The sequence below is a fragment of the Ptychodera flava genome, chromosome 13, assembly GCF_041260155.1.
Source record: "Ptychodera flava strain L36383 chromosome 13, AS_Pfla_20210202, whole genome shotgun sequence".
Lineage (NCBI taxonomy): Eukaryota > Metazoa > Hemichordata > Enteropneusta > Ptychoderidae > Ptychodera > Ptychodera flava.
The window spans coordinates 24604546-24630357 of record NC_091940.1 but is presented as its reverse complement, the minus strand read 5'-3'; the positions used below and the strand labels follow the sequence as shown (position 1 = coordinate 24630357).

Below are 25812 nucleotides of genomic sequence, written 5' to 3'. Positions count from 1 at the left end.
ATAAAACATATTTTACTGTGAGCTACATCTACGTTTACTTTTTAACCGCCATTTTTTTCAGGTCATGGATTGAACTCCCCGGCGCTCCTATGGAGGGCGGAATACAATGAATCTAGGTCATGCATAACCCCATAGTTCCAAAATGTTGAAATTCGAGATTTCAATGCGGCGAGGAGCAATCTATTTATTATTATTTTGCCATACTATATCCACAGACGATAAAGTTGCGTAATAAAGTTATTATAATTATTAATCCCAGATTTGTTGCTACTCCTAAGACTGGCTGGGTGAACGACATACGGTTGAAAATGATATTTCTCTTCTGGAAGTGGATTACTTGAACCACACTGAAGTCCAAAACTGTAGCATACCTCAAGCGGTGGATTCTAGTCGCTTCAAGCCCAGGGGCGTACCTATTCAAGGGATATTGTGTGCGAACAAGCACTGGCGTCAAGGTTAATATATGCTGTGACGTAGAGCGAAAAGACCCATTTAGCCCCCTATTGTGTCGTTTGCTTTGCGTAGACTGTTTCTATACACTGTCGCCAGGGAGAGGCGTACACAGTATATGACGACATATGCACAAAGGTACTATATCAAGACGGATTTAAACACCTATTATGTGAAGTTTAGCCCTATCTGGACGTATACAGTAAGTGTGTGACGATTTTTGTCTTCCTAATTCTAAAAAAGCTGTGTCTTCGACTGCCATTTTCACCGTTTCTAGAACTCGGTCCCTTCGATAATTTTGATTTGATTCAATCCGCGTTGAACGGATTGCCTACTGGGATTACAGACCTTGAGTGTATTCCTATACCCAAGGCTGTTCTTGTGTGCGAGCGGTTTACCTTGGTTGTCGTGTCGTGTCGGAGCACCGACAAGCGTAATGAATAGATAGTTCACATTTGATTTCTATGTCAAGGCAATGTTGGGACTGCATTTATCACTTGTGCTTGACGAACTCTGCTTTATTAGGCTGTATGATATTGACTGGTCGTAGATGTAGCAATGGCGTCGCGTCGTGTAGAAAGGGTACTACAGTGCACCTGTCTTCGTTGAAGGCGCTGACGTATGTAGCTATGACAAGCGCAAAACGGCGCTCATATGAGTTAAATGTGTCACGTTTCGGCCAATCAACTTCCAATCAACTATCGATGCCATCGTCAATTCACAGCATGACAACCTGTATCGGACAAACGTCTACCTAACATTTCACACGCTTTCGAAATCACGATGAATTGCAATTAATTGACAGAAATGCACATCGCCCGCTTTCTACCGGATCCGGTTAACACAAAACGGCCATTGATACCTTTAAGTGTATGCCATGTATGCCTTATAAGAAAGAGAGGGGAGAGTCTGTGATAAAATTAGCATATTTGTGGTACAAAATGAGACTCTCGCCCATGTTATTTCTTGACCAACCTGTAGTCGACCCCTCTCACCTTTACAATTCACAACACGAACCTTGTTGATTTTGGAGATAAACTTTCTTTTTTCGTATCAAAGCATTACACCTTGTTCTCCGACATATGACAATTGAAAAGTAACACACATTCATTGCAGTTTGACATATTTGGAATCTCATTTGTGGCGTCATATTGATTTTTTTTTATTTTATTTATTTATTTATTTCGAGAGCTAGCTCATACAGCAAAAAATGTACAGAAAAAAGGGGGACACAAACTATTAAAAACCTAATACACAATGGAAAGGAAAGAAAACTTTAAGCAATCAGAACAAAAGTCTTTTCCAGAACAGGCTACCACACATAATATATGTATTGATACCAGCACCAATAAGAGAATTTTCACTATTCATCAACCTCAAGGTTTTTCCTGTCATTAACATCATGGTTTGACAGTTCAGCGAATTCACGGCTTGTCAATGAAGCTTCAAAGGTATTCTTAGCCACATGACTGTAATAGGGATATATAGGCAGAATAAGTGTAGCGAAACAAAATACGTCATAATGAAATTCACAATTCGTGTTTCCCGATATATCACCTGCTATTTATACTAGTAAATTTATCCGGTAGACTATGTCCCATATGTTACAGTGCAGTTGTTCTTAACATGATGAACTCGTTTGCTTCTAGTTGTGTCATTTTCTAAAGGATGGAGAATTTCACTGATAGAGATATTGTTTTCGTTGTTTAGCCTGTGTTTTAAAATTTAAACCTGCAATGGGACACGGATAAAATACGGACTATTTTAGCAGCAATTGGTAGTTGTGCGAACGACCATGACCTTAGGGTTCTCTCAAACAGCCTGGATTTCGATGACATAATTTCCCATCAAATGGTGCTTCGGGAAATTACATTGCAGTTTGGTACAGATGAGGGATTTCAACGCAAGATATAAACTCATAAAATTATAAAATGTAACCACTATGGACAGCTCTTTCACCGAAATTTGCATATCCCTTGTTGTTACTGTGACCTCTTTGACATCACAAATACGCTCGGCATAGAATTTATGTGTCAAAACATTTTTCATATTCAATTTTGCTTCCGGAGAAGTATTCGAAAGTCATAATCTGTGTCTGTCATTTCACTCCTAATGTCATTAATCAGTACGCCACGCACAAATCCTAGCAACACGAGAAGGAAAAAAACTTGTGTTTCTGTAAACCTGCAGCGACTAAACCTATTTGCATGGGGCAACAGCTGAAACTCTTCATATTTTCATTATATTCGTTCTGTAAAACAAATGTGTTATTTTATTCGTCACATCAAAGTATGTCGGAATACAAAACATCAACTTGCACACACAAAGCATTATGTAAGACATTCAATGTTGTTTTTAATGTATCCTGGTTCGGACTATTCAGCTGTCAACAATAACATTGTACATGATTGCAGTCGTATCACAAGCTGTGTCGGTAGGTTAAATAGCGGGTATTGCGAAATGTTTTGGATGTGATATAAAATAGTGTGTGTACAAAATGAGAGGACATAAAGAATACATTGCAGGTAATGGACTGATCTAATTGTTTCAGGAAAGGGAAACATGAAATCACAAAAAAATTTGCTGGGTTTTTTTGTCAAAGCAAATGAATTGTAAGCAAGCTCGAATTTCCATATTGCCCGAAAGTATATCGCACTAAATATGCGGACTCTTCATTTGAGTGACAACGTTTCACTAGCATGACTAGCAAGGCATGTGTTTCATTAATCACTCCTATGTACACAAACATATCTGGACTCCTTTGAAGGCATGTCAAACATATAGTTACTCACCATAGTATCACATTCAGTCGATAAGGCACACGACGCCAGGGGTGAAAGGTGAATTTAAGGAAATGCGACAACTATACCCAGGTCACGTTTTTCCTTTTAGAAATGAAATGTGTATCAACAACTGAAGCGAACATAATCTTGGGCCAAAATATTGACTTGTTATTGGTCACCACTTCCAGAACCACGCTGTAATAGTGTTCCGAAAAATTGTTCAATTATTGAAGGAGTAGAGTGCGTTTGGCACAGGTATTCTGACTCTTAAACGTTTACAATGGCAGTCATTTTGAAATCTTACGGGGTAAATAGAGTTTTCACCAGCCTTTTTTTCGTGAAAATCGAAAATTAAATTTGTCCCCATAGAGTTAACACAGGGATGGTGGCCATTTTGAATTTCAAATGTCGGCAAAGAATAGGCAAATTGATACCAGATTTTGTCTGGTGACCCCAGATTTTATTTTTTATTTCGAAAGGCAATTGGTCAAAGTCTTTGTATGGAATTTGAGCAAAGTTTAAGTCTTTCAGTTTCCCTCACCTTGAAGTTATGCTCCCGGAAACAACTATTTATAGACTCCACATAGGGTATTGTGAATTGTGAATTGAACCGTGTTCCTTTCATAACCATCCATTGGTAAAAAGGAGAAGTTTTTTTGAATTTTCTAGGTGAGAACTTATAGACAGACTGCCTCCGATTTCAAACAAAGGGGACAGGAAAATTGGAGAAGATCATCGTGTTTACCTTATATTTTAGCAAATACCCTGCAGGAACTTGAAATAAATCTTGACCTTACACTGTTGGGGACAGTGTAGCAATATGCATACCAGTACTTCATACACGTCGTTTCTAATATCATCATGTTCTTAAAGAGTCATGATCCTCAAGGCGATTGTTACCTATGTGTAAGTTTGTTTACGTTCGCTGTCTGTTTTGCCAAAGGTGTTTTCCCGCGTTTTTGGCAGGAAACTCTGACCTCTCTTTTAGTGGGACAGTCTATTGTGAGTTAATGAACTATATTACAAATATAGTGACTTGTTTTCATTTTTACAATTGCGGTATAAACAAAGGGGACTCAGACGTATGTATGTCGTTCACGGAGAATAAATTTGATGGAATCTGTTGCTGTTGTTGTTTCAATATCGTTATAAGTAGCCTTATCACATGTGCAAGACCATCGTAATTGGGCTGCCTCAATTACGTCACCTCTTTGCGTTCCTGCTCTAGTGATCAGTAAAAATGAACAATAAATATGCAGGTCAGGCTACCTTTAAAGTCCAACGCCGGATAAACACCCTATTCGACACAGATGATTAAAACTGGTCGTGTGAAATTTTTTACCGACAACGTTGATCTAGTATAGCCCTTATTTCCAGTAGAATCCCGCTAGCTGGCGTAAAAATTAAATACAATTATCGCTTGACGTCACGACATAGTATTTACAGATTTTGCTGGTACTGCAGTTGGACATTAAGGGACCTGACATAAATTACAGGGGGGGGGGCGATGTTTTTTCAAAATGACGTCGCGCGAAATATACTGATCCTTCAAAAGCGCTTGAGTAAAAAAATAACCCTCAAAAATTTCTAAGCGCGAAAAACAGTGAACCTCTGCCTTCGTGTCACATTACATATTAATGTCTTAATTTACATCCAATTTCTCATTTGACCTTTGAACTTTCAAAGATCACTTTTTAGTCGTTAAAATAATCACTTTTAGGCGAGAAAAAAAAAATTATCTGTTCAACGGGCCCGACCGACCCATATTTGGACCACTCCACATTTTTCTTTTTTTCCCCCCGAAATCTTTACGAATCTGAAGAAACGCGGAGATGTTATTCAGTGAACATCTGTCTGTAAGATGAATGACCTTCACATTTTCGATGACATTGACTTGAGTGAGATTGATACAGGCTATGATTTGAAGAGTAAAGGTGGAAGCGCATCACAAACATTTGGTCAAGGTGAAGGGCAGGGTTACGCCGTGGAAAATAAACTATTACGCCACGTGTTCCGTATAGCTTAGACACTCTGTACTGTATTGTTTCACCGGCGTTTATTTCACGTCCAACTGGTTGTACAGTCTATATTTTCTAGTGTTCCTATTTTCAGTGTTCCTTGAAAATTCTTTATTGTTCTTTGAGTTATCACTCGTTCCGATTTTCGTCATGGCTTTCTCCTATCGAATGTGTGATTGTAAGCAGCAGTTCTCACTGCAGGACGGACATGATTTGTGTTCCCGTTGTCGAGACTGCACAAGGAGTCAACCTTGTGACATTTGTTTGACTTGGACACAGGAAGAATGGTCTAATTTCGCTCCCTCGTTCGACGACGTCACCCCGGACATTCCCGGGGCTGATCCGTCAGTTTCCTGAGTCGCGAGTTTTGGTTGGAATGCACCGTGCTCATATGGCTGGTGACACCAACACAGAAATTGGCTCCGTTAGATTCAGGTGCCGCCCCAACGAAGCTGTTCGTGCAAAAAGGTGTTCGTGCGAAGTTTTCAGTGGGCGGGCAGATTTCAAAACTAATGAGCGGGAGGGGAGAAAATATCGATATTTATTGTAGGCGGGGAAGAAATTTCATTACTTCCAGCAGGCAGGGAGAACATTTTTGACAGTGGGCACCGGAAAATACTTTGAGGGAGGGGAAAGCTGCGTGCTTAATAGAACCTAACTAGAGGGGGGGCAATGTTCCAAGGTATACTGCTAACTGCTTGCATGGTTTTGTGTTGATCTGGGTTGCCTAGTGGGCATCTAGTTGGCAATGGGGAATTTCAGTAGTGGGGAGAGGGCAGCGGGGAGCTTGAATTGTTGTGAGGAGTGGGGAGCGGGCAGACTGTAGATACCGGAGGGCAGTGGGCATCAAAATTCAGTGGGAGAGCACATTTTCAGTGTATACCAGTGGGAGGGCAGTTACGAACAGCTCTAACTTTCCCCTCCAAATTTTCGGTCTGGGTCAAAATAAGAAAAATCGGTATATCAGCCTTCAAAACAGGGTTTTGTGATGATTTTGAGAAATTCATGAAATTTACCTGTTGGCGGCACCTGTAGATTGAACTGTAGAAGTGAAGGCAAAGAAGCTGTTGTGAGACAACCAACCCATGTTAATAAAAAATTGAAAAAATCATGAACGTACTAAACAACATATCCAATATATGTTATGTGACTAAGAAAAGCATGAAACACACAAAAAGTGTTTATATTATATGTTCTGTTTAAGAAAACCAAAAAAAATAAATTCAAAACAAAAAAAAAATAAATTCAAAAAAAAAAAAAAATCCGACCTACCTACCCAACTTTGAAGTCATCCCGCCCGTTGAACAGCTTTTTTTTTTTTTGGCCTTATGCAAGTTTTTTTTTCAAGTAATTGAATGAAAAAAGATCACATTTGATAAATAATTATATCAACCAATTGCAGTACATTTGGCTACTAAAATCAAAAAGGACAAACAGCCTGTTTTGTGGAACACGATTGGAACTAATTTGGGAAATTGGATCTTCATAATTTTCAAATTTCTCAAAAATGTTAGGTTCTCTATAGCTGAATGTCTGAATATTACAAATTACTCATAAAAACAAGTGTGTGACACAAAAAAACCCAGATTAGCTTACATGTACATTTGCTGATTTTAAAGACATTACTTCACCATCAAATTATCCCAAATTAGTTCCAATAGTGTTGTAGGGGAATTGTTAATTGTTTGCCCAATAGACTCCCATGTATTACAATTTGATGTTTATGGACGAAGCGCTATATGAGCCGTATCTTGGCCCGCTTCTAATGTGCAAAAATTGGGTGACCCTCCCCCAAAGGCATGCGTGAAATGTCATCGCTCTTCAAAAATGCTTGCGCGAAAAATTGCGACCCACCCCCAAAACACCCCCCCCCCCCCCGTAATTTATGTCCAGTCCTATAATCAACCAATCACGCAGCCTGCAATGCATAGTCTGGTCTACAAACAGACTCTGCTTTCGTTCATACAGCCTACATAGACAAAGAATGGCGGTCATTGATATCAAAATGTCATCCGATATGCGAACCAACGGCACAGGGCGGTCCTTCACACAGCAAATGCAAATACTTGTTTTGTGTTTTCTGACTACACAAATATCAAACAAACGGTCTCTCTACAGAGTTTTCATGGTATGAGCGATCAAATAATGACGAAAGTGTGTATAGAAGGGCGGAATATGTTTTTATGTTGGTTTGTTCATATCGCAAACGGTATATATGAATTAACGATAATATTTTGTATTCCTACAGCCTTTTCTGTACCACATAAACTTAAAGTAATAAAGAGTTCAGAAAAGACAAAGACACGATCTACTTCAGTGGAGAACGCACAAGGGATATTTCAACAAATGATAGGGCACAGAGTACAACTACTGGCCGCAGCACTCACCGTGTGCGTGTGCGGAGTCGTCAAGACAACGGAGATCGACACGAATGAGAAGAACGTCGTAGATTACAACGAGGGCGCTCTCCATAAAATAGGTATGCCACGAAACTTCTTCGTCGAGAAGTTCAAATCGTACAAATTGCCCGGCATTGTCTTGAATGTAAACCATATCATTAATTTTACAAAGTATAGACTGTGCCATGGGGATACATATATTCGGAGTCTAAAATTTTACAACACTCTGCTGGCCCGCTTCTGATTCGTTTTGATGTCACATGGAGTAAGTAAAGTTTTGACTGTCTTGTTGGTTTTATTTGTCTATCGTAGTTTTGCTAATCTTGTTTTGATATGTTTTGGGTTTGTTTTTAAATCGAAAATGTAATTATTTACTTTAGAGTTAACACAGGATATTTTGAATTGCAAACATGTTAAAGTTTGGGTAAAATTTGTTTCCATAAAACACGCTGAAACCGCATTGTAAAGTTTTTTATTCTGATTATGAAAGAGAACGCTTTTAAAGCTTCCACGAACGACAGTTAAAACTTTCATTTTCAGGCGCGTATTACCCCAAGGTCAAGTAGTTTCGTATTTAACCCTTTGAGTGCTGTAATTTTTCCCAACAATTTTAGTGCAACATTTTACCATTTTTCATTAATTTTTCTGTGAGTCTTACAATAATTTTGGAAAAATGGACATCATATTTTATTGGCTCCAGTTTTTGTCAAAATTTCGGTAAAAATCTGAAAAAAATTGACTGGGGTAAAATTTATAAAGGTGACAACAATTGACTTTGGTGCTCAAAGGGTTAAGATGAGGAGGGTAGGAGCAAAACATGAAAGACGGTACCCGACGATTGGTAGAGAATGATTAGTATAACAACGCTGCACTGTGACAGAGACAGGAAATGATAAGTATATACAGAGACAACTATAGGTGACAAACTGAGCGATGGAAACAGGGGAGAACACAAATCTCAAAGGGCCGTCCTTGTCGAAGGGAACTCTCTATTTTTGTTTTATAATCTGACTTGCTTTGAAAGAAAACATCAAATTTCGGTAAAATTCATCGCAGCGTTTTTGAAATTAAGACACTGTATGGGGTCGGTAAAATCTGGAAACAGACTTAGTTATTTCTTACTTCGCCAAATGGTGATTTGTGACAACCTCCTTCATAATTAAGGAGACGATGTTGCAGAAAAGATTGTTTATTGCATAGTCATGTTCAAGGGTTTCGCTTCTCTAAGTCCTCTGTATTATTTTTGAAGAGCGCAGGGCCATTGGGGACTGTGGTGGAAGTTTCGTCGACGACTCTGGCCAGTTCTCTTCACCTGGATATCCAAACTCCTACAGCGACAATGCAAATTGCGTGTACTACATCACTGTCCCACTCGGACATTTAGTCCAGGTAGAACAAATCATTCTCATTTCCCTCTGTTAATACTTTGTCAAGTATATATTTGCGATCAATATCTTTATATTTCCAATTTTAGCGGAGGTTGCAAAAATTATGTATCATTAACAAAATATGAGAAATTGTAAAATGAACAACATGCAGCCCAATTTAAATTGGTTTATTTATTCTCAATGAACAGGAATATACTTTTACTTTCAATTATGTTGACAATCAGCATAGTCACAGTTTTTGCAGATTGATTACATTTTAGCCGTACCGGTGAGCTCTCTCTCTCTCTCTCTCTCTCTCTCTCTCTCTCTCTCCTCTCTCTCTCTCTCTCTCTCTCTCTCTCTCTCTCTCTCTCTCTCTCTCTCGCTCTCTCTCTCTCTCTCTCTCTCTCTCTCTCTCTCTCTCTCTCTCTCTCTCTCTCTCTCTCTCTCTCTCTCTCTGTGCACATTGATGTCTTTAAATAATCGCCGTTGTCGCACATATGTCGTTGTATTTGAATATCTAAACAACTCTGGCGGTCACAAAACTCAACAGAGTGTTTTTGTTGTTTTTAGCTACTATAGACTATAGTCTATAGAAGCTATTGGGATGGGTATCCGTCCGGCGTCCGTCGTCAGTCTGTATGTATGTCTGCATGTATGTATGTATGTATGTATGTATGTATGTATGTATGTATGTATGTATGTATGTATGTATGTATGTATGTATGTATGTATGTATGTATGTATGTATGTATGTATGTGTGTGTGTGTGTGTGTGTGTGTGTGTGTGTGTGTGTGTGTATGTATGTATGTATGTATGTATGTATGTATGTATGTATGTATGTATGTATGTATGTATGTCCGTTTGTGAGGCGTCCGTCCACTCAAATATCTTGAGAACCGCAGTACTTACTGATTTTATATCTGATGTGTAGATGAAAAAAATGATTTTGAATATGAGAAACTTTTTTTTTAATTTTTTGATATTGTTGAAAATATGCAAATTAGTGCCAAAAAGTCGTTTTCGTTAAAAAATGTTCTTCTTCACAACCGCTGGTCAGACAGCTTTGTTATTTGGTATACAGATTCCTAGGGATAACCCAACTTAGATTTGTTCCGATTGTGATGAAATAAGCAAGTCTGTATTTTTAAGGAATTTTTTTGTCATTTTTGGTCAAAATTTTATTTCATCAAAAGCCCTCGTCTGACAGCTTTGATATCTGGTATACAGGTTCCTACAGATTAACTTAATATGATATATGGAATATATGACGAAATCTGCAATTTTGTATTTTTGGTGCAATTTTTGCCATTTTTGGTCAAAAATGTGTTTCTCAAAAACTACTTGTCTGATGCCTTTGATATTTTGTATACAGGTTCCTAGGGGTTGTCTTAGAGTGATATATTGACATTTGATGAAATCTTCAATTTTTGTATTTTTTGGTCAATTTTTGCCATTTTTGGTCAAAATATTTGTTTCGCAAAAGTTACTCATCTGATAGCTTTGATATTTGGTATACAGGTTCCTAGGCTTTATCCTAATGTAATATATTGAAATTATAATGAAAGTATCAATTTTGAATTTTTGCAGCTAATTTTGCCATTTTTGGTCAGGCCATCCTGAAATGAGCTATCCAAGATGTCCACCTTCTTCATCAATACATGTGTCACAAAAGGTTATTCTCTACATAACACAGCAGAGCTCTGTCAACTGTTGGGTCGCTTCTTTTTCAAAACCGCTGGTCAGACAGCTTTAATGTTTGGTTTACATTTCCCCAGGATGACCTTAGTGAGATAATTTCATACAGTAAGGAAATGCTTAATTTTGTATCTATGTCTATAATAGCTTCAGGGACTTTGGCCCTATGTTTTAATTGCTCGCTTCTTACCGTATTCTTATCTGGAAAGTTTGCTTGTTCGAAATAATATTTTTATGAGCCGAATCACGATTACATGCCTGTCGAAACATTCGTTAAACTCGCGAATCAGATAGCTTTCTGAATACTTATTTCAACTGGGTATACCTGCATCAAACATGAAGTCAAACAGAAAATGTTAAAATTGAATTATGACGGTAATGGGTAACAATATAAGGGAGCGTTCAGTTATTACGGCTGTGGGTGGGCCGGTAAAATCCAGGGGTCACCTTAAATTTGAAAACTGCAAAGGGGGGTGGGACGTATTTTTCAAATTGCACAGAGGAGGGTGGGGTGTTACTTGATTTTCATAAGTATCTATTATTCCGTTAAAAAGCAGTTTCAGTGTTCAAAAATATTCTGAAAAATAATAATCGATTTCATTCTCTGTCATTTAATTTTATATTTGAATAAAAGTATAATTATCTGTCACATGAACCTCTTGCCTTGGCAACTCTATAAAGGCTTGTCTTCTTGTAAATCGAGCTCGCTGAGGGCAATGAACAATTCCTACACATTACTTATATTAGAGATATAGCAAGTTTTATCAGAGAAATCAGGGAAAATACTTAATAGTTTACCTGTGGACTACCATAAGAAGTAAACTAATACTTTGACGCGAATTTCCAATATCATAACTACAATTAAATTTTTTAGAGCTGCAGAACCTCATTAGCCAACGAGCTGTTTTAATCCCAATATCAATGATATTTACAAAACACATGGCATTGACATTGAAAAGTGTTGTGATTTATTTTTGTTTCTCTTTCTGGCGTGAGTTGCGTAACTGAGAGAGTGTAGCTGATTAAAAATGTAAACAAGACCACATTAAGCCCTGCTGTGTCAATGCATGAAGGTATAATACCTATCACTGATACATGTCGATTAAAACAACTGCTTGGCTATGAGGTTCTGCAGCTTGAAAGAGTTTGATTGTATTGTTGTCCAAATCAGCACCTTCAAACCCCCTATTTGAATCAATATATTTGTACCCACTGTCACACTTTTAAGAATTTTCCAGAATCAAAATTTTTGAACACAAATACGCTTGTAACCATCCTAATCAAGTACAATTATGTCAATTGTCCAACTCTAATATACACAATTGTAGCGAGGTTTAATTTGAAAAAAAAAACATTTACAGCTTTCTCATAGACTCCCGTGTACAGTGAATTAACATTATCAGTTAAATCCAAATTTTTTGTTGTATACACATCCACTTATTAATTATTACTTCAAGAAGTTATCAAACATATTTGAATGTTCAGATATAGCTTGTTCTTTATGGTAAAATGTTTATAGTCTGCCCAATAGACTCCCATGTATTATGAATTTATATTTAGGACTAAGCACTATATCGGCTGCATTTTGTTTTCTAAAAGTTGTGTAAAAATTGTGACCTTCCCTAAAAGTCATGCATGGAATTTAATAACCCTTCAAAAATGCTCGCGCAAAAAAATATGACCCACCTGTAATTTATGTCCAATCCCTGGCCTTTGAGGGAGATTTTAAAATTACAGCAAGTCAGAAGGGAGTATTTGAACTCATTGTGAGTTTGTTAGGGGGCATTTGAAAAAAATCACAAAACATTTTATTGAATTCAATCACGCTCCCAGAGGTGTTTGTGAGTGCAGCTTTACTCAAGCAATGTGGGGGGAGGGGGTTTCCATGGAATTTGTGTCATCCGATGACAAAAATTCCATGGAAACTCCCCCCCCCCCATATTGCGTGAGTAAAGAGTCTTAAAAGGGGGTCATCAATTTTTTGCTGCAATGGGTGAGGGGTTCACTTATTCTGACTGATGCACAGGAAGAATTTGCCGGTACACCCCGGCCATAATAACTGAACACTCCCTAAGGGGCAACGGATGTAACAAATATGAACAATTATATGCGTTTCGAAGATTAGCATATAATTACTATCTATTCGTTACATAAGAGAATTCCTTTGTGTCACCAGGTGTTGAATGCGTATATATTGGTGTAAAGGTCTTTTGTCTTCAGTCTTGGTCGAAACTCCACGATGTCCATACAAGTATTTTTTTATGAGTATATTCTCTAAATCTTGTGATGCAGTTTTATAGATCTTGTAAGTCCGTTGCCTTTAGACAATGCGTTGTAAGGGGGGGAATTGTGTAAATAAAAGTGGTGAGTTTTTCGAGGGTACACAGTACGCTCGTGGGGTGTGACGACCACCGCATACCGCATATTATCGCTGTTGTGTATCATTTAATTATCAATTCTCGAAGTTCAGTACAGATTGTAGGTGATTTTGTTCACAACGCTGATGACGTGATTCCGTTAAAAATAGCCTTTTCCGGTATCAAGACGCTTACCCTCTCGGTCCCCTCGGGCATTTTTCAACCTTACAGTAGCGGTTATTGAGGATAGGGTTAAAGGTATACTGTCGCCTGTTCTAATGTTGCCACAGTTACCATGGAAAGAGAAGATCTAACCAATCACAGATTTTAAGCGGGTGGCCGCTTTTTAAAAACAGCGCCCTCACATGGGCATTTTGAATACCGAGGAACGCCCCTTTGACCATATATTTAGATTGCAGGTGACTGTATACCTATGAGGGAAGGGTCCGGTTGGTAAGCAGTGTATGTAAATGTATCATAGAACCTTCATTCATTCCAAAGCAGTCATCACTGAAGCAATGTAAAGTTACACACTAACCTTGCTGAATCGTTGAAACACACACACAGCTGGTTTTCAACCCGTTCAACACCGAGGAGAATTACGACAAGGTCAAGATATACGAGACGTATCCTTCTGTAACTGCCGATGCCGAATACTCAGGTACCACCTTGCCTGATGTGTACCTATCTTCGGGCTCGACATTGACCGTTGTGTTCACGTCAGATGGCTCCTCAACCCGCCAGGGTTTTCTCGCAACATACACCGCCGTCACGACAAACCAAGGGTACACGCTTGGAGACTGCGGAGGCAGCTTCACGCAAGACAGCGGTTTCTTTGCTTCTCCGTTATATCCCTTCGATTACCCGAGCGACCAGGAATGTTACTATTATATAACAGTTTCTGAAGGCAGTGTAGTAACGGTAAGGAAAAGTGGTGATTTCACGTGATAACATATAACTTTCTACATCTAATTATCCATTAATTTCCGTGGCTTGACATGAAACTAGAAGGCCCGGTTCAATCGCTCCCAGGTTAGAGAGTGTCTGGCAGAAGTATACAAGGAGGGGTCACAGGAACGTGTTGTGACCTTCATCGACAAATCAACATTTTACGACAATTAAACTACCAAAAGCTTTATATTAACCAAACTTTTGATAATATTATTTTTTCTTGTTTTGTAAAACAAGTTCATTTTCTTCTTCCTCTCGGTAACGTTTGTTAAAATGCAAAGTATAGCTTGCAGTGTGTCAATAATATGGGTTTTCGATATGGTTACAACCTTTCAAGGGCTTAACTAGCAACGCATATAGGGTAAATTACTATTACTATTATTATTATTATTATTATTATTATTATTATTATTATTATTATTGACAAGACAGTCTATATATTATATAAATTGAAAAAGAACTGCTTTGCTAGATGAGTCAAAGTAGTTTGTTCCATAGCTTGACCGTCTAAGACTTGAAAAGCAACAGGTCACATGTACACTGCACAATTGTGTTGCTAATCACAGCCTTTTCTTACAAACATCGAGATTGTACAACTCGTTTTTCATATGTTAACAATAGTCACGCAGCATTGTAACCTATAGGCGACTTTCAGTTTTCTCATAACTGTTATGGAATAATTGGACCCCAGTAGTCCCCCACAAGACTGATAGTAACTTGCTTCAGAATGGAACATACAACGAGCTTGACGAAATATTTCATTCCAATCTCTTTCCAGCTGGAGTTCACTATATTTGAGACGGAGCGATGTTGCGACAGGGTCGAAATCTTCGACGGAAACACTGCGTCGTCCACGTCGCTCGGCCAGTACTCCGGAACGTCCTTCGTCCCACAGATCACGTCGTCAGGACGAAGTCTCGTTGTTCACTTTCATTCCGACACGAGTGTCAGCGAGAGGGGATTCTACGCCACCTATTCGACAGGTCCAGGGGGAAGCGATGGCGGGAGTGGAAGTACGCAGTATTCAGGTGGGTCTCCTTGCCTTGTGGCAATATAGTCCCTCTATCACACAGCGGGTGTCAAACTCCTATCCTGACCCTGACACTATTGCATTCGGAAACATGGGTTTGGTATGTCAACAACCAATCAAAGGGTAATATTCCCGGGGTATATTGTATATCGTATTTGAAAGTATGAGAAATCTCCGGGGAAAGCTAACGAACCCATATATTTATTGTATGTTTTGCTTCATAAATATGCCACAAATTTCCTTCGATTCTTGAATTACAAGAAGCACAGCAATAAACCGTAAACGATCTCACTTCGAGCTCTGTCTGTCTATCTGTTTGACTATGGAGACACTAAGGGGTGAACCATTTGATATCCTGGGGGAGGGTCTAGAAGATTTTCGAAAAAAAATATTCCTAGCAAATGTCAATGAAAAAAATCAGCCATAGAAGGCTTGACAAAAAGATGGGAGAATGGAATAAATAATTTACAATGGATCAGGTTTAAAAATGCTACCTCATCAATCTTCCAGACCCCCAGGATATCAAATGGTTCACCCCCTAAGAAACGAAATGATCTAACTAGCTGTTCACTGGGTGCCTGAACATCGTTCCTCATTTTGCATTCTGAGAAGTAAATTTTAGGCTGAAATTCGACAAGAACGCTTAAACAATCGTGTTACAAATATGCCGTCGTTACCTCGAATGGGGCATTGGACAATAGACAATGGAGCGGTCCATGATGATGATTGAACCCGAGTACTGTCTGTGATTGAACATTGAATTCCAAAAGTGATACAGGCCCACAAAAGATGCCAATCACAGCTGTGTCATTGGCTTAACTATACATATTGATGGCTTTGTTAAATTTTCAACGTTTTTTACTATTTATGTCATTTAGGTCAACAACAGTTTCTTGTTCTACTCCAAAAAAAACCAAAACAAAACATGTTGAGATGCACAGTATTCAGCTTGTTAACACAGCCCGTGCATGTATAAACTACTTTTTTGTTGATGAGAAGTGAATTCTGGTCAGGACTAGAAGTCAATATAAACAATAACAGTGCATTGTACACTTAGGGACTGGTGAGTTTCTTCGGCCTTGGGGCGGTGGGTTATTTTTTTGCGGACGTCAAAAAGTGGGCGGACCCTCCCCCTTCCATCTTTCTAAATGAGGGTGACCTCCTCCCATTTCAACTTTTGAAAATAAGGTGACACCCCCGGGGACAAAGGTAAAATAAAAGGTGAATATATATATATATATATATATATATATATATATATATATATATATATATATATATATATAATGTATAATTTTTCGGTGAAATATAACATTCAGGCATATCTGTGTTTATGTTTGTGAACTTGTTGACATGTCAGCTTTAAGCTAGAAATTTCAAAGTGTCAATTTTAAACTTGAATACAGTATTTTGAATGAGCTGTGAATGTATTTCACACTTTCTTTGCATAACCAAATGTCCAGGACTGTTGTACATAAATGGATGTCAATCACATAATATCAAAGAGAGGACAGCAGTAAACCAAAAACTTCAGTTGGTTTCTTATACTGAATTATCATAGAGAAAACGGAAAAGAACCATTCTTTCTCATGCTTTTCGAAATGCAGAATCCATAATAATTAGTACATTTTAGCGAAACAGACTTTCTTTTTGAACACTCAGATATCCTTGACCTATTAAAGGTATGCGACCGAAGGGCGCTTCAAATATTTTGACTGAATGATGCAGTTTGTGGCCGATATGATGTTTTGTAAAACAAATTTCAAATATATGTCTAATATATTAAAGTTACGCGCCCGAATGGCGAGCCGAAAATTCACCTGAATGATAAAATTTGTGGCCGGTATGATGTACTTTAGGCAAACATGAGCTTTTGTTGTAATTCGAAAACACATTGACCACCCCCTCCGCCTATTGAGCATTTCAAAAGCATGGTGACCCCCATCTCGAAAGCCAAACACAGGGTGACCCCCCCCCCTGAATCCACAGCCCCCCCCCACCAGGCCGAAGATACTGACCAGTCCCTTATAGACGCTATGTAACGGAGGCTATATGCTGATATGCAAGACAGTATAGGTCTATGAACATGCTTTGGGAAGTAGGACAATTGACATATTAAACAAAACCAGTGAAAAAATCACGAAAAGTTACAGCTGCGTAACCTTTACTCAATCTCTGACACCGTCATACTTTAATCTGACAGTTTGCGATCAGTCTACGTTGATTGACTACGGCGGAGTTATCCAGTCTCCAAACTACCCATTGGACTATCCCAATGATAGAGATTGTTCCCTTATCATTACGGCATCCGGGGTGTACGACCGGGTCTTCGTGAAGTTTGTGGAGATCGATCTGTACCACGACACCTACGGTGAGTTAGCGCTTTTAAGGAATTAGTTAGATGAAGTGTCAACAGCTATATGCTTTCATGTAGGTATGTATCGACGAATGAGTAAATATTACAGCAGGCGCCATTGCGCCAGTGGATAGCTCTGATGTACCGTACTCCTGATTGGAAGATAGTGAATTTGTGACGAGGGTGTGATCGCCGTATTTGCGACGTTGAGCTTTTTACTACTTGCTGGACAATAGATAGCATAAAATATGGTAGGAATAATTAGGATCTTTTAATACTGCACTTTACATGTAAAAACTAGTAGACAAGAAAAATTATAAAAATATCAACCGCAACTCTCAGAAATGGAGTTAACTTGACACAGTTAAAGGTATACTGTCACCTGTTCCAATTTTGCCATAGTTACCAGGGAAAGAGAAAATCTAACCAATCACAGATTTTAAGCGGGTGGCCACTTTTTTAAAAAAACAGCGCCCTCACATGGACATTTTGAATACCAGAGAACGCCCCTTTGACCATATATGGGCATATTTAGATTACAGGTGATTGTATATCTTTAAAGATAAATTCTAAGCTTTCCCGCTGTTCGGTTCCGGTTGTTGCACCAGCTTGGACAACGCAAAGGACTTACGAATAAAAAATTAGACCCGTCATGTCATGTATTGATTCTCGCCATAAAAAATTGAGGTCAAGCTTCAGACCAAGCCTTTTTTCTAAATTCTTTTTTTTATATCGGTCTTACGTAATCGATACATTGATATAACTTTCAGGGTACTGTGGCAACTCGGGTTACGACTACGTACGAGTCTATGACTACGGCTCTACGACACTGGCGACTCTGTGTTTCAGTTACGAAGCCGGGACGTCGTACTCCTCCAGCGACAGTATTACCATTACATTCCATTCCGGCACCCACTATGGCACCTACAAGGGATTCCAGGCCACATACGCATTATATTACACTGGTTAGTGTACATTATGAAATAGATTTCGTCTGTCTTAACTGCCCTGCTCTCTATGTAACCGTGTGAATAGCATAGAACCATCGCCAAACTTCCACCACCTTCGTTTCTGGTGATCGCCCTCTTTACTGCGAGCCCCACCTTACCATATAAGTGTACTCAACAAGACCCTCACTACAGTGCAGTGTTCCCTTAAAGCTAACTTTCAAACTAAGCCATTCTCAGAATCAAACCAGAAAAGTCTATTAATATAACATGTAATGAGCGAACCTGCCTTCCCTTTATACCAACAAGTTACTTAGTGACATGGTGGAGTATAGTATGTGGCAACTCTGGTTACAACTTGTGATACACGTGATTGGTGACTTGGCAGTGTGCGCTTTAAATTAAGACTTTTAGACTTTTGGTGAGAGAACTTTAAACCAGACCATTTTCGAGACTAAAAATCAAGTTTTGAGAGTCTGAATACCTAGGGAAAAACATATATTTTGCTTAGTCAACATATATATATATATATATATATATATATATATATATATATATATATATATATATATATATATATATATATATATATATATATATATATATAGATATAGATATAGATATAATTACGAGGTGATATCTACTTTGCATATTTCGCTACTACATTACCTCGTTTTTTTATAGGCGAGGGGAGTGAGGTTGGGTAATCCCATTGTTCACCATTCTGATATTCACAGTTCAGTGCGAACGAGGAGTCGCGCAAAAATCACTCCCTCGGCGGCAGCACAAACTTGCGTCTTTGAATTGCACACCAGAGGCTGGGAATATCAACAGTTCGAGATTTTATAAAATGTCGTTTTCTTGCATTCATCTTTTTTCTTTTCAACCCGATACCAAAGGCTATTCCTCATGCTACAACGGCGACGCCTACCTGTGTGAAAACAGTTACCAATGCGTGTCGTCCACACTGCGCTGTGATGACCACGAACACTGTGAAAATGGCGAGGACGAAGACAGCTGCTTGAACGGTGCGTCATCAAATCTATGTTACGCGTTATCTAAGGAGAACAAAACTATGTTCTTGAAAGAGAAAATTCGAAAAATTACGTGAATTGTAAAATATAAGGCCCAAGAGGACGCATGTTGGTCTGTATCGACCCCAGTAGCAGCCGGACCTGCGCCCAGCCTAACAGTCCTGAGGGGGTTCTGTATGATACTCCCAACATTGTTTAATCTCGTCGTGGATTTGTACGCAATGCCTTTTAACTTTAGCTGATAGCCTGGTAGATAGAAAGACATATCCTCTTCTTTCTCTTTTTTCTTTTTTTTTTAAATTTACGCTGTCCCCGCAATTACATTCAAATTATGTATACCTATGATTGCAACCTAAATGTATGCTATACTGACAATTCAAACATTCCAGTACTGGAAACAGTCTTGAGGGGAGACCGTTTCGCACACACAGAGCAGGGGAGAATATCCTCTCTCCTTGCTTATTTTAATTCTTTTTTTTGTATTCATCTTAGTCACTGCCATTGCTGCTGGAGTGGCCGGTACTATCGTGGTTATTGTCATCGCCATCATCATCGTGGTGTATTGTTGTAAACAAAAATCTTCAACATCGCCCTCAACGAATGCATCAAACAGAGCTACAGCCCTGACGCAACCGAAACCGGCTGAAATGTACGTAAACTTTGTGATTATTGCGAATTTGTTTAAACCCCAAAATATATGTGAGTGTTTCTGTCAACAACGCTCGATGTGACCAGCCTTAATTCTACGTTACTGACTTTTCACCGCGTTGGATGGAATGTTAATGAAACACATCATGATTCTTGGCGCATTTTTGTGAGTCTGATACCAATGTTTACAACTTGTATTTCTTTTCGCCTTTTTTTGTAATAGACCAACCGTATCGATCAGTTTGAATGGTCCAAGTCCTTATGCGAACAGTGCGTACGCTGGATACTATCAGCCCGCCGCTCCAGCCTATCACAACACCTACAACAATCCTACTTTTGGACAAGATCAGGGCCAGGGATACTCACAACCACCCGGACTCGGCACAGCTCCCCCTGAATCGACCTATCCGCCGCCTCTTCCAGGCTCGGTGAACGACCCTTCGTACCCTCCTCAAGGACAACCCTCGGCTATGTATCCTCCTCCTCCACAAGGGATTAATCCACCGACCCCGGCCGCCTACGACCCAATGTATCCGCCGCCTCCGCAGCCGTCCACGGGAGAATCGAATCCGTCCGCTCCTCCCCCGGCGTATGACGCTGCAGTAAATCTCAACAATAGTGGATCGGCACAGCAATAGCTGATGCAGCCTTCGAGCGACTGATTGCGGGTTTCCTTCGTCATTTTCAATGAGCAAAGCTGATAGACAATAGAAAGGTCAGGAGACTTCCAAGTGTGAAAAAAGGTGAAGCCAGCCAACTACGCAAGCAAAAAGGTGTTCGTGCGCAGTATTTTAGCTGGCAGGCTAATTTGAAAATAATCAGTGGGTGGGAAGAAAAAGTCAAATGTTCTTGTGGACAGGGAAAAAACTTAATTTTACAGCGGGCGGGAGAAAATTCCTGGCGGTGGGGAGCGGAAAACAGGTAGAGGGAGGCGTATGCTGGGGTTGATAGAACATTAGTTAAGCGGTTTCAGCGGTTTCAGCGGTTTGCAGAGGGCATTGGGGAGCTTGAACTGTTGTGGGAAGAGGTGAGGGGCCAGAACATAGATTAGGGGGGGGGGGGCGTGCAGTAGGAATCATAATTCAGTTTTTGCGGCCTATGCTAGTTGGACGGCAGTTAATAACAGCTTCACTTTCCCCTCCATATTATAAGTTTGAGGTCCAGAATACATAAAATTAGTGTATCAGCTTAAGAAACGTATTTTGTGATTATTTTGTAAAATTCATTGAATTTATAAGTTGGCTGAACCTGTGAAGTGGCCAGGGTTTGCTTGATATATAACCGTGTTTCATTCATCTTAAAAACTTATTTGTATCTTCGACTCTTCAGAATTTTCGCGCTGAGGAAAGGTGATACTGTGCAGTTTTGCCTACACGTACGATAATCATGTGTGCCTTTTGAAGGCTTCGAAATCAGCTTGCAAAACCGTTTCTAATTCATTTAACTTAGCAAAGTTAACGTCTGGTTCGTCGCTCGAGGGCGCTCTTTAGACGGCGCCCTCGAGTGACGGATCTTCCTGTTTCCAGCAAACACTTGTCGTCCTTTCAATTTCTTCCATGTTTTAATATGAAATCAGGGGAAATTTTGTTCCCCCCGAGTTTTATTGTGTTCAAATATTTATCACAGGAGTAATACAACCTACTCGCACACATACTGTCATAAACGACGTCCAGAATGTGCGGCCACTGGTTTTACTACCCATATTTTGTTAGGGCTCTTCGTCGTTCTTGTGAGAATTGTACATTTGCCGAGAACGTATTTCACATTTTTGCTATCCGTCCATTTTTATAATTTATTAGAGATTGACGCGACAACTTAAACTCTTAACTTGACCACTTTTATATGACATGGCGCGACACACAGATCAAAAGTCTGTGTAAAACCGACAATTCCGCCGTATTCACTTCTTGTTACACATTTATATCTTTGGCTGTTATGTTATGATCGCGTACGAAACAGAAGATTGTTTTAGCTACTCAATCAGAGGGGCAGTTACACGTGTTTTCTTATTTGAAAAAATTATTCGGTTTTTCTTTTGATATATTACAGGGGCAAGAGCCATAACTATTGACTTTATATTGCTCTGTGAAATGGGTACAATTTCTTATTATTTACCCCAAAGTTTGTCTAAAATTGAAAGCATTGGCCTCGTCAGAAGAAGAACTTGTAAACAACGAAAAATGTTGTTCATAAATGAGTTCTAATTCGGACAGAAGTTCGGAAATAGGCAATTACCCAGATCACTACATTTCAGTAAGCTTACAGACAGTGCTGACAAGTACACTAAGCATTTGACACGATTTTAGTAATGGAACTAAAACGATGCATTTTTAAAGAGATACGAGAATTAATGGAAAACATCAAAAGTTACAGTTATCATGCCTTTTTACGTCATAGGTTAGTTCATCTACATATGTATATAGCTTAAATTCTTTTAAAGATATTTAGCGACATTTACAAAATATCTGGCTATTTATACTGTCTAATCAATCGAGTTTTTGCTTTGTATTTTGCTTTCAAATATAAAGTTCCATACATTCTTAAACAGCCATGTGCGTGTGCTTGATAGTACTATTATTAGTCGACGTCGACAAGCGCATATCAAGAAATTACAATATTAGCTATGCAGATGTATGTACAGGACAGTTGTAAATAAATATGCATTTTAAACTTGTTTTCACAAACTTGAAAGCGATGGACAGTTAAGACTGAAAGATTAAAAAGTTGTTTGGACTGTTGGTTATGGCGCGTAATCATTGACAAGGCTATAATTCGAACTCCCATTGGACTCGTAGATAGTCGCATTTTCAACTTTCGAACTCTCATTTTGACTGACTCATGGAGGTTCCCTAGAACACAAACCGACGAACACAGGCCAAAATGAGCATACAAATAGTCAAATGCGTCTTGCAAAATTCAAAGATGTCATTGTACATGAAGTTACTCATCACTTTGTTAGGGAGTCCAAAACACGTGGGGACCCAACCCTGAAGTTAATTTTGAACATGGACGACACCGAGTTTGTTTTTTGACCACGTAAGTGGCAGTTTGTCCAGGCTGCTGACAGACGAGGAGATGTGTTACATAGGTATGAGAGTCTTGCTGAACGTTTGTCACAGATAATGCTATCAGAATGTGTGGTGAGCGTGTCGTTCGGCTTGTAAAAGTGTTTCCGATGCAGCGCCATGTTGTATTTATCCCTTTCCAATCTTATCCCTTGCTATGTGCATGCAAACGATCCATCTTGATTTCTATCCATGAAACAGCTCAGATATCTGCTACTATCGGAACGTAAAACCACTTTTTATCTGTACAGCTTTTTTTCATGTTTTTGTGTGGTATATGATTCGCGTCTCTGAATAGCTTAGGTAGTCCTATATGCTGTATACTCAAAAGTCTTTCATGTTTTATGTAAAAATAGCATATTTCTGGCAAAGATATCGGAATGTGCGACTTTTTTGAAATGCTATCATTGCGGCAAATAAGTACAACCAGACAAACTGTAAACTAGAATGGAATAAATGAATATATTTACAAAGTTTTACACATTGTAGACGCCAGACTTCAATACTTGCCGATGGTTGGTGTTCTCCAATTCAAGAGAGTCGTGGTACAACAGACGAAAAAATCGTAGAAGTTTGCACAGCAATAAATGTTTGATTTATTCCTCATGATATATATTTTTTAATGATCTACTCTTTCGTAAAACACTGGGGAGTGGGTTTGACCTTGACAAAGCGGTTATGTTGTCATATTCATTACTCAAATAACTATAAATACTAAGCTGCATTTGGTTGTATAGTAATGTTGGAATCCACATGATGTCAACAGATTCGTGTCATAGAGACACCCTTTTCATTCAGATAAGAATTATATGAAAAAATGAGAAAACAATACTCTTATCTTTTATGAATTTTTTTGTCCAGTTGGAGTTGCATCTGTATGTTACTAATTGATAAGGCGGTACTGATAGGTATCAAGGAAAAATATTTGTTCAATTAAGATATTTTATTTAAGATATTTATGTGGTGGAAAGATGTTATTCTATCCTTAAAAAGTGTTTCTTGATTTTGTTGCGGTTCACTAATAATTTTTTCATAACATAATATCTATTTTGAGCGATTAAAATGCACGTTTGAACCCATAACTTTAAACAAAAATAAAGAGAAATCGCAGACACACATTTTGAAAACACTCCAACTGCTGTTTTGCTGCAAATTTCGATGGGAAATATCTCAGCGTTGTCAAAAGAAGTACTGAAAACTGATTTCTTAGAGGAAATTTAAATTTCGTATCATGTGATCCTGTATAAAATTACAACGAAATGACCCCAGGTGGGTTGCAAAGTATGTACAGGCTTTCCACTTGTATATAGTGTATCGGGGGTTTCTATCTCAGTATTCGTCGGTTAGGTTTTTTGTTGAATATGCCCTCCATGCTTCCATGTCTGAATTCATATCATCACCTTTTCGTAAAAATGTCATGGGAACACGGCATCGATGGGGACAGATCGGTCCGTGCGCGCAAGCATTGCGTGTATGAACGGTACTGGTGCAAGAAGCGGAAAGTCCACTTGATGACGCGACAGTGGTAATTCGGATTCTTTGTCCGTCCTGTTCTACACCACAAAGGTGGTGATTCGGACCAGTTCATGCGATAAAAAAGTGAAGATAAGGAAAAAATTTACCCTTGATTGACATATCTTGTTTTTTTCTTCTGTCTATCACAGACAAGGAGAAAGATAGCTTTGAGAGTGATTTTGGTTTGTCAATTTCGGAAGAATATCAAGCTGTAGACGAACTGGGAACTGATGTCATGCCGAGAGAAAAGTATGATTACTTTCATTTTCATACCTGAATAAAACAGTTTTGACTCGCAAGCAAGCACCCAATGTGCCTAAAACTTACCTCGGGGCAAAGAGGAAAACATACGATCTGTTAGGCTGCATTCAAAAACAAAGTGAGGGGGGTCGGGGTCGGAGGAATTCAGGGGGACTTCGAAAATTTTGGGGGTAGTAAAGGGGGACTTGAAAATTTTGCTCTGCCTAAAGGGGGACCTGAAAATGTTTTGGTTTCCTTTCTTTCTTTACGATTCCACGGTTTGGTGGGTAATTCAATGAAAACTGAATACATTTTAATGTTATCCAATTGTTCCAATGTTAGTAATAATTGAACAAAATCTAGGACCATTTTGTTTCGTTTCATTACTTTTGTCTCAAATAAACAAGTAGGCCTTTTATCGGGGCAGAAGCTGCAACTGTTAAAATTTTTTTCACTATTTCTGTGCAATATATCAAATTCAGTTTCTTGCTGTCTACCTACAGCATGCTTAAACACATAATATTCAGTATGTCGACAAAAGCCCGCACATGTATTGAATTAGAGTCCAGACTGAAAGTCGTTTGTTAATTATACAAATGCGGCTGTGTTGGCAAGCTGAATACTGGACAGTTCAACATGCAGTAGGGAGTAGAACAAGGACGCAGTTGTATAAACCACAAAAACGTTGTCAAAATTATCAAAACTAATACAGCTACTGCCCTGCTACTGCACCTACGGGCACTGTCACTGTCACTGCATACCGGCAGTGACAGGGATAGCTCTGACTATGAAGTAGCTGAAGAAGAGTTCGGGTATAACGTGACGCTCATGACAGTGAAACATACTTGTACACAGGCCAGAAACCAACACATGGAGGACCAGGTGACTTGAAAGTTATCAGGGAAATTTTTAATTCTTGCATATGAGACTAATCAAATATTAAAGAGAAAAGA

General features: G+C 38.9%; 1 protein-coding gene across 1 annotated transcript; it reads left to right on the top strand.

Moving 5' to 3' along the window:
• Positions 1-259: 259 nt before the first annotated feature.
• On the top strand, positions 260-22730 carry LOC139147903 (scavenger receptor cysteine-rich domain-containing protein DMBT1-like). Its single transcript, XM_070719120.1, has 10 exons — positions 260-652; positions 7500-7730; positions 8900-9039; positions 13641-13994; positions 14803-15052; positions 17258-17425; positions 18181-18375; positions 19257-19385; positions 19884-20040; positions 20263-22730. Exons 2-10 carry the CDS (start codon positions 7598-7600, stop codon positions 20675-20677), a joined length of 1941 nt encoding a protein of 646 aa, XP_070575221.1. The 5' UTR covers positions 260-652; positions 7500-7597; the 3' UTR covers positions 20678-22730.
• Positions 22731-25812: the final 3082 nt, after the last annotated feature.

Bases quoted from the DNA above. Each gene is read 5' to 3' on its own strand.
- LOC139147903 (XM_070719120.1), top strand. From the start codon at position 7,598: ATGATAGGGCACAGAGTACAACTACTGGCCGCAGCACTCACCGTGTGC. The intron at 7,731-8,899 runs GTATGCCACGAA...TTATTTTTGAAG, and splicing joins GGGCGCTCTCCATAAAATAG to AGCGCAGGGCCATTGGGGAC. The intron at 19,386-19,883 runs GTGCGTCATCAA...TATTCATCTTAG, and splicing joins CGAAGACAGCTGCTTGAACG to TCACTGCCATTGCTGCTGGA.